The 9,847-nt window shown below is 51.0% G+C and overlaps 1 protein-coding gene across 1 annotated transcript; it reads left to right on the top strand.

The window, feature by feature from the left end:
• Positions 1-3,066: 3,066 nt before the first annotated feature.
• On the top strand, positions 3,067-8,837 carry MEX3D (mex-3 RNA binding family member D). Its single transcript, XM_083720105.1, has 2 exons — positions 3,067-3,862; positions 7,508-8,837. The coding sequence occupies exons 1-2, from the start codon at positions 3,169-3,171 to the stop codon at positions 8,749-8,751; spliced, it is 1,938 nt and encodes a 645-aa protein (XP_083576231.1). The 5' UTR covers positions 3,067-3,168; the 3' UTR covers positions 8,752-8,837.
• Positions 8,838-9,847: the final 1,010 nt, after the last annotated feature.

Genomic DNA, 9,847 nt, shown 5'->3' with positions numbered 1-9,847 from the left:
ACTAAAATACAATAATGCGTCAAATATTTAAAGCTTCCCTAAATAGGGCTGCCTTCAGATGTCTTCTAAAAGTCAGGTACCGTATTTTTCGCTCTATAACACGCACCTGACCATAACACGCACATCGTTTTTAGAGGAGGAAAACAAGGGAAAAAACATTCTGAATGAAACAGTGAATGTATCATTTTTGTGCTTCATGCTGTGGCCACAGACATGTGATCTGATGGTGAATTTGGGGTGACCCAATGCAAAAATCCTGAGAATCCCTGTGGATCCATGCTTTGTAACCACGTTTTTGCACCATTGCAGCCCCAGGCAACAGTGGGTGCGTGATTTTTGGGGGGCAGGCTGTAGCCATGGACATGCTATGTGCTCTGATGATGAATTTGGGGTGACCCAATGCAAAAATCCTGAGAATCCCTGTAGATCCATGCTTTGTAACCACGTTTTTGCACCATTGCAGCCTCAGGCAACAGTGGGTGCGTGATTTTTGGGGGGCAGGCTGTAGCCATGGACATGCTATGTGCTCTGATGGTGAATTTGGGCTGACCTAATGCAAAGATCCTGAGGATCCATGTAGATCCATGCCTTTTAACCACGTTTTTGCACCATTGCAGCCCCAGGCAACAGTAGGTGCGTGATTTTGGGGGGGCAGGCTGTAGCCATGGACATGCTATGTGATCTGATGGTGAATTTGGGCTGACCTAATGCAAAGATCCTGAGGATCCATGTGGATCCATGCTTTTTAACCACGTTTTTGCACCATTGCAGCCTCAGGCAACAGTGGGTGCGTGATTTTTGGGGGCAGGCTGTAGCCATGGACATGCTATGTGATCTGATGGTGAATTTGGGGTGACCCAATGCAAAGATCCTGAGGATCCATGTGGATCCATGCTTTTTAACCACATTTTAAGTGGGGAGGGAAGGAAAAACACAGAACGGACAAGGAGCACGAGAGGGGTGTGCAGAGAAGCAGCTGGCTAAGAATGCAGGACGGGTATAACGGGAGGGAGGAAAGGAAGGCAAAAGTTTTCCCTCACCTACCCACCCAAGCCAGCCAGCTCGCACGCGCGCTCTCTCCCTCCTGCACGGAGCTTTCCCTTCTGCTTGCCTGGAGGGGAGGGGCTTTCCCTGCTCTTTGTTCCGTTTGAGCAAACACAGCAAGGAAACAGATGGGTGGGCAGTAAGACCCTGAGGCAGAATGCAGGAAAGCAGCCACTTCCTCTTTTCAGCTTTTCCTTCTAGGAGACACGCGATTTTTGCCTGCTTTTTTTTTGCCTCCCCTTGCACCATTTGGCTCCAGGGACCACATATTCGCTCCATAACACGCACAGACATTTCCCCTTCCTTTTTAGGAGAAAAAATCTGCGTGTTATAGAAGGAAAAATACGGTAGTTGTTTATCTCCTTGGCATCTGAAGGGAGGGTGCCACCACCGAGAAGGCCCTCTGCCTGGTTCCCTGCAACCTCACTTCTCGCAGGGAGGGAACCGCCAGGAGGCCCTCGGAGCTGGACCTCCGTGTCCAGGCAGAACAATGTAACAATCTGATCCAATACCAAAAGTCATCACAGTAACTTTAAAATAAACAACTATCAAATAAAGCAGCATTTGACAATCCATTAGAATAGAATGGTGAGCGGCAAAATTAAATATCCACAAATAATAATTAGAACAGCTTGCACTTGTCAGTTACAATAAAGAATTCCTAAACTGTGATCAGTTAAAATAACGGCACAGTGCACAGAACACACGAAAGTAGTAGGTACAAAGCTTGGTCCCAGGGAGAGGTCCAGTCTTGGCATCTAAATAGGGGTGGGACTGTCCTTTTGCCACGGAAAGAGAATCGCTAATAGCCAAGGTGGGAAATATTTCTGCACGTGGACCCTGTGGGCTTCTGCATGAGGCAGCTTCCTTATGTAGCCCAAAGCACACACAAAAAGTGTGTGTGTGTGTGTGTGTGTATACCCTGCTAGATCTGGAATCCTTCTGTAAGTAATTGGAGGGAAACGGACAGACACCACTCTAAAATGCCCAGCTTCCTTTTAGATGGCATCAGCATCCTTTAAAAAAGAGGAGGGAGGGAGAAAAGGGAAGGAAGGAAAGTGGGAAGGGGCTGAAGGAGAAAGGGAAGGGAGGAGGGATGAAAGCAAAGAGGGAGGGAGGGAGAGAAGGAAGGAAAGGGGAGGAAGGAAAAAGGGAGGGATGGAAGGGAAGTGGGGAGGAAGGGGCTGAAGGAGAAAGAGAAGGATGGAAGGAAAGGGAGGGAGAGAAGGAAGGATGAAAAAGGGGTGGAAGGGGCTAAAGGCTAAAGGGAAGGAAGGAAGGATGAAAGGAAAGGGAGAAAGAAGGGAAGGAAAGATAGAGATAGGAAGGAAGGATGAAAGGAAAGGGAGAGAAGGAAGGGACGGAAGGGGCTAAAGGAAAAAGGGAAGGAAGGATGAAAGGAAAGGGAAGGAAGGAAGGATGAAAGGAAAGGGAGGGAGAGAAGGAAGGAAGGAAAGGGACGGAAGGGGCTAAAGGAAAAAGGGAAGGAAGGAAGGATAGGGAGGAAGGTTGGAAGTAAAGAGAGGGAGGGAAGGAAAGGGAGGGAAGGAATGAAGCAGGGACAGAGGGAGGGAGGGGGAGAAAAAGAAAGAAAGAAAAAGACAGACAGACAGACGACCCGCAGCAGCAGCAGCAATCGCCCCCCAACCCCTGCCAGTTGCCCCCCAAGAGTCCAGGGCGGCGGAGGGGGGAGGCGAGGAGGGCGTGGCTGTGATTTGCCCTCCCCCTGCTTCTCCCCCCCCCCCTTGGGCGCATGCGCGCTCCCGGCCGCTCCTCCCGGCGCCGGCTCTCATTGTTGGGCACCGGGTGACGCGCGGGCGTCGCGGGGCGAGGCTCGGGCGCCTGGTGGGTGCGGGGCAGCTGGCTGGGCTCCCCTCCTCCTTCTCCTCCTCCTTCCTTCCTTCCTTCCCTCCCTCTCTCTCTCTCTCTCTCTCCTCCTCCTTCCTTGGATGGGCTTGCAAACAAAAGAGGGGGGCTGGGCGAAGGGGCTGGGGCGCGCGCAAAGGCGGGCGGCGGCTGGGGGCGGTGCGCAGCCCCCCAAAAGCCGGGGGTCCCAGGCTGGGGGGCCAGCAGGAGGAAGAGGAGGAGGAGGAGGGAGAGGGAGGAGGGGGTCGGGGGCCTGCCATGCCCAGCGCCCTCTACCAGCTGGAGGGGGGGCCCGGCACCTGCTGCCCCCCTCCCGGCTTGGGCAGCCTGCTGCTGAACCCCCAGATCCTGCCCCCCGCTTGCTTCGACCCCAACAGCATCCTCCTGCCCAAGGGAGACCTCTCAGAGCATCCTTCTCCTCCTGCGACGGAGGACCACCAGAGGGATGAGGATGCAGATGATGGAGAAGAAGAGGAAGAAGAGGAGGACCCCTCGGCCGCTCTCCGCTTCGCCCTGGACCAGCTCTCCATCTTGGGCTTGGCTAAGGAGGAGGAGGAAGCGGCTAGAGGAAAGGCTGAGGAGGAGGGTAGAGGAGGAGAAGAGGAGGAGGAGGATGCGGCGGCGCAGCAGCAACATCAGCATCCTGAGAAGGATGGAGAGCATGGACCGATTCTGGAAGAGGCAGAGGGGCTGGACCGCTTTGCCTATGCCGGAGGAGCAGGAGGAGCGGCGGCTCTGCACCTCCTGGGCCCCGAAGTCGGCAGCGCCCCGCCGGCCCCCGAGATCTTTGGGGCCTTCCCGGCCCACTTGGGGCCCCCCCACGCCCCGCAGCCCCCCCTGCTGGCCGGGCAGCACCTGGGCAGCATCGGAAGCCGCAAGAGGAGCGTCAACATGACCGAGTGCGTCTCCGTGCCCAGCTCAGAACATGTGGCCGAAATTGTGGGCAGGCAAGGTAAACCATAAAAGCTGCAATTAATGGGGAACCCCTGGGGTGGGTGTTGGGGGGGGGGCGCTGGTTTGCTTTGCCCACCTTGGAACAGGAGCCCAGCAGGTGAGGAGCCATGACATGGAGACCCTTTCCGAAATGCACAAATAATAATTTTACTATTTATACCCCACTTGCATTGCCAAGACACCCACTTGGTACAACTCACTTGTGAGTTTCCTTTGGGGGGGGGAGTGGTCATTATTATTATTTTTTGCATGGGGGTGGCCTGTGTTTTCAGTGCGGCCTGCCCCCCCTCTCTCTCCCCTTAACTTTCTTTTAACCAAGAAATAAAATGGGCATCTTCTAGGCAGCGCCTTAGGAAGAAAAATCCCAAGGCCAGAGCCATTTCTCTCTCTCTTGGAAATGGGATTTTCGTGGAGGGAGGGTGGAATTAGAGGACAGGCATGCTTCCGGGGGGGGGGGGGATATTGGGAGCTAAGCTAGAGGACACTCCTCCTACAAAAAATGGTCTAACATAAATATATGGTTACCGTTTTTCAACGTAGGATAGAAATTGAGGGAGGGAGTTTACCTCTCTGTGACTTCCTCCCCCCCCCCAAAAAAATACCCCCACCAAATTACTTATCACCTGAGTTTATAAACGCAGCCCTGTAGAGCTTTTTCTCTCAGATTTTAAGGCCTCTAAAGATTCCCCCAAGCCAGGAACTGCTTTAAACTCTAGGCCTATCCCATTTCTGCTTTGGGGTGACTGGGGGGGGGGAAACCCCACACAAACCCCAAATCCTTTTGTTCTTCTGTATCCTAGGAACAGCGAGAAGGGAAGGGAAGGGAGTTTGGGGAGCGCTTGACTTTTTCCCCATCCCAAAGCGAAATAAATCAGTGTCTCTTTTTATATCTGTTCAGACCTGCCCTCGCTTTTATAAAAAGGAGAGACACAGAAAGAGAGATTTGGGCAAGAGATTTTTGATATTGGAAGGGGGGGGCTGGATTCCCTCCTCTCTGGGAGACCCATGCCAGCCTGTGTGCAAGGTTTGGCTCCCAATACGACCCAGGTAAAACTGTTGAACCTTTTGAACCTTCCACTGAAATTAAAATTAAAATAAAAAAGGGTGGCATCCGATTGAGCTCTGCTCAGGGTCGATGGGCCTAGAACGAACGGGCCTGGATTTCAGTGGGCTTACTCTGAGTAGGACTAACTTTGCCATCGGTCATTTCCCCACCTCCCAAAGAAACCCTCCCAAAATTCTTGATGGACCTTGGTGTTGCCATTTTACGTCTTTGTCTTGTGTTTTGACTTCCAAACTTCACCTTTTCAAAACAAAACCCCTCTCTTTTTTAAAAAACAAACCCTGATGTGTGTTTGATTCCCTGCTTGCAAAAGGAAGATAGATTTTTTTTTTTAAATGGCCTAGAAAGGGGAGTAGGCTGAATATTAAACCACCGCCCCTTTGCTTTTTGCAAAAATAAAATACGGATGAAAGCAAACCTAGTTTTAAAGCATATGTTTAGGGTTTGCAAAAAAATAACCCAAAATGGAACACCCTTCCTGCTTTAAGCGTGGAACCGGTTGTGACGTGCAATTCCACACACACACCCCCAGCATTTCCCCAAATCTCTATATATCTAAGGCTGGGCTTCCCTTATGCTGCAACCTTTCCTTGCCTTGTTCCTTCAGCTCCTGTGCAATCTTCCTGAATTCCCAACTTCTCGCTTTGGGGTTTTGCTTGGCTGTTTTTATATTTTCTTATTTTCCCCCTAACATGTTTTTTTTGGGGGGGGTGCATCTCTCAACACGCCCCCTCCCCTTTGTTTAATCTTCGCTTTGTTCCCTTTGTGAGAGGTCCACGCTGTCTCGAAAGCAGTGACATCACGCTCCCTGCTTCTGATTGGACCGCTCCGGGAGCACACCTACCCCTTTCCCCACCCCCTAGGCCACGCCCATCTTAAATTTAGTCTATGTCCAGCTTCAATTTTTTTTTACACGGAAGAGGAGGGTGGGGAGATGCATTGGGTTCAGTACCAGATTTACGTAGAAGCTAAACAAGCTCTAGCTTAGAGCCCCACTCTCTTGGGGGTCCCCCAAAAATTGAAGGGGAAAAAAACACCTGGATGTACATTTCCAAAATCTAAGATAAAAAGCAAATGAAATAAAACCTCCATACAGCAACAGTGTTTTGTGTTGCGTAGGCTCCTGCGATGTCAGTATTATTATTATTTCATGTTATAGCAAGTTTCCAGAGACTAGATGATGAGTCTTTGTAAACTGTGTTTCTAAAGGAACTTTTGTTATTGCCAAATGCCAATGTGTTTGCATCATTAAGTTTGTCGTGCATAAAAAAAATCATTTTAAGTTAGAGCGTAATAATTATTTCACTGTTAATATGCTTCTTCTTAATTGCATTTCACTATTAATATGCTTCTTCTTAATTGCATTTCACTATTAATATACTTCTTCTTAATTGTATTTCAGCAAAAACCATTACTTTGATAAAATACATATTTTGTCATGTGCAAATGGCTTGAGATACCTATTAGCTCCATAAATGACCATATAGCATATTTTCAACACACACAAAACAGCGGCAATTTGTCGTTGACAAAGGACAGCTGGACATAGAAAGCGCCCCATTCCCTTCAGTAGCTGAGGGCCTCATCAAACCTAAATCCGGCCCTAGCCGCAGTAGTGACATACATAGATAACCATTTTTGACACCTGGGTAATTCGGTCTGAATTATCCCCAATCAAAAAGGACGCTGGTTTTCTTTCTTTCTTTCTTTCTTTCAATTTTTTTTATTGATTTTCCAAAAATTTTAAAACAAACAAACAAGCATAAATCTTATCTATACTTAATCCAATCTTCATAACATTGTTAGGTGACTTCCTCTAATCCCCCTGGCTGAATTTGAGTGTAACAGTTTTCCAAAACTAAATTTCTCATAAAATTTAACTTAATCGGTTAGCATCATTCTTTCTTTTCATTTTGACTTTAAACATTTTATTCTCTAACATCACCTGTTTAAATCCTAAGCCTATCTGATATTTGCAAGTGTTCCCAGTTAAGTTATCTTAGCATATTTAACTAAATAGTCTTTGAATTTCATCCATTCCTTCTGGTCCTCCTCCTCCTCCTGGTCGCGGACTCTTCCGGTCAGGTCAGCTAGCTCCGAAAAGTCCATCATCTTCATCTGCCATTCCTCCACTGTTGGGACTTCTTGTGTTTTCCAATTCTTAGCTAACCAAATTCTAGCTGCAGTTGTGGCACAGAAAAACAATCTAACATCTTTAAGGATGCTGGTTTTCTTGGGAAAGTACCGTATTTTTTGCTCTATAAGACTCACTTTTTCCCTCCTAAAAAGTAAGGGGAAATGTGTGTGCGTCTTATGGAGCGAATGCAGGCTGTGCAGCTATCCCAGAAGCCAGAACAGCAAGAGGGATTGCTGCTTTCGCTGCGCAGCGATCCCTCTTGCTGTTCTGGCTTCCGAGATTCAGAATATTTTTTTTTCTTGTTTTCCTCTTCCAAAAATGAGGTGCGTCTTGTGGTCTGGTGCGTCCTATAGTGTCTTGTAGAGTGAAAAATACGGTACTTTTGAACGTATATTTCGACCGAGAGCTAACATTTCGACCGTTTCTCTTCCGCCCGGCTCCAGGGTGCAAGATCAAAGCCTTGCGGGCAAAAACCAACACCTACATCAAGACCCCGGTTCGAGGCGAGGAGCCGGTCTTCATCGTGACGGGGAGGAAAGAGGATGTAGAAATGGCCAAGCGCGAGATCCTTTCGGCCGCCGAACATTTCTCCATGATCCGAGCCACGCGGAACAAAGCCAGCGGCACGGGGGGCTCGATCCTCGGCCCTCCGAACCTCCCGGGACAGACGACCATCCAGGTCCGTGTCCCGTACCGAGTGGTGGGCCTGGTTGTGGGCCCCAAAGGCTCCACCATCAAACGCATCCAGCAGCAGACCCACACGTACATCGTGACCCCCAGCCGAGACAAGGAGCCCGTCTTCGAGGTGACCGGCATGCCCGAGAACGTCGACCGGGCGCGGGAGGAAATCGAGGCCCACATCACCATGCGCACCGGCTCCTTCGTCGACGTCAACGCCGACAACGACTTCCACTCCAACGGCACCGACGTCTGCTTGGACCTCCTGTCCGGCGGACCCTCCAGCCTGTGGTCCAAAGCTCCCAATCCGGCCCGCCGTGCCCTACCCGGCCTCCGCAGCAACGCTTCCCCGGCGGAGACCTATTTCGGCGGCCCCGTTCCCGACGGAGCCCCCAGCAGCCCGTTCGGCGGCGGCTCCGGCAGCTTCCCCTTCAGCGACGCTCTGGGCTCAGATGACGGCGATTTTGCCTTCGACTTCCTCCCCTTGGAGCTGGCGGCGCCGGCCCACATCTGGTCTCCGTTCGAGCCCCCTGCCGACCCGCTCCAGGCCTTCAGCCGGTCTTCCTCCTCCTCTCACAGTGGCGCTTCACAGCGGCGCAAAAGCACGCCACGGCACTCGCCCACCTTCCCAGAGGCCGCGGCAGCCCTGGAGCACCCGCTGGCTCGCCGGATCCCGAGCGATCCGGTCAGCGCCGCCCCCTGGCTGCCGCCGCAGGGCTCCCTCTCATCCTTCTCTAACAGCACGGGCTACTCGTCGTCGTCGTCGTCGCTGCCCGGGAGCCTCTCGGCCGCGTCAGGCTCCCCCACCGACTCCACCGGCTCCGAGGGCCCGCGCAAAGCTTCCCGCGAGTGCATGATCTGTTTTGAGAGCGAGGTGATTGCCGCCTTGGTGCCCTGCGGCCACAACCTCTTCTGCATGGAGTGCGCCATGCGGATCTGCGGCCGCTCCGACCCCGAGTGCCCGGCCTGCCACACACCCGCCACGCAAGCCATCCACATTTTCTCATAGGCGCGGCGGGTTCCCGGGGGGTCCTGCGGCCCCCTTTCCCCACCCCCTTTTACGAAAACACGGCCGGCTTTTTGCGAACTTCCAAACTGTTTCTATCAACGTTTTTTATATATATAAAAAAAGCACACACAAACACAGGGAGGGAGAGGGGCGCCCCAAATGCAACCGTAAGTTACGCCTTCGCTGCGTAATAAACGAGATTTGGAGGCGGGCGGGAGGGGAATGAAATGGATTTGGGGGAGCGGGAGGGCGGGGATGGAAGCGCCGCGCCGATCTCAAGAGTTGGGCCGACGGAAATATATTTTAAAACAATATTGTTTACAGGATAGCTTTAACTCAATCCGGGCGCAAACATTTCCTCCAAATAGCAGTATTTTCGTTCTCTCTTTTTTTACGAACACTAACGCACCGAGCGAAAACCGAGGTCCGCATGCACTATGAAAGGGGCCACGGATGATATTCTTTAATCGAGAACACAGTCTATTAATATTTTTGCATATACATATTTATTTTTTGGGGGGGTGGTCTGCGGTTCTGGGTTTGTGGATTGCATTCGGCTCAGTTCTGCAGAACCTCTGTCAACGGGCCAAATCCACAACCATGCATTTAAAGCAGAACGGCGCCCCTTTTAACAGTCCTGAGGATTCCGGGAAATATAGTTTTACAGCGGTGAGAGTTGCTAGGAGACCCTCTCGGCGCTACAGTTCCCAAAGTAGTTTGGCAACCAGCCCCTCTTCCCAGTGAACTCTGGGAATTGTAGTTTTTTCCAAAGGGGGCCGGGCCCTGAACAAACTACGCTTCCCAGGACTTTGTGGTGCCACAAATGCAGCCGTTATTCATGTCCCCGGGCTGACGTTGGCCATGCCCATGGATCGCAATGGGTCTACTCTGTGTAAATGCCCGATCCAGCCCGATGTGTCTATCTTCCTTAGCCGTACGCAGAGTAAACCCCTTCAGTGGGTTTAAATTGCATCAAACTCTTGTTTTTTTTGCAATGAGTCTTCTCCAGTTATAGCTAACATTAGAGCTCAGACATATTTAGGTGGACATACATATATAATTTTTGTTGGTAAGACAAAGAAAAACCCGCTGTCCT

The sequence above is a fragment of the Podarcis gaigeae genome (assembly GCF_964106915.1).
Source record: "Podarcis gaigeae genome assembly, chromosome: 18".
NCBI lineage: Eukaryota > Metazoa > Chordata > Lepidosauria > Squamata > Lacertidae > Podarcis > Podarcis gaigeae.
This window is presented reverse-complemented; position numbering and strand designations above follow the sequence as displayed.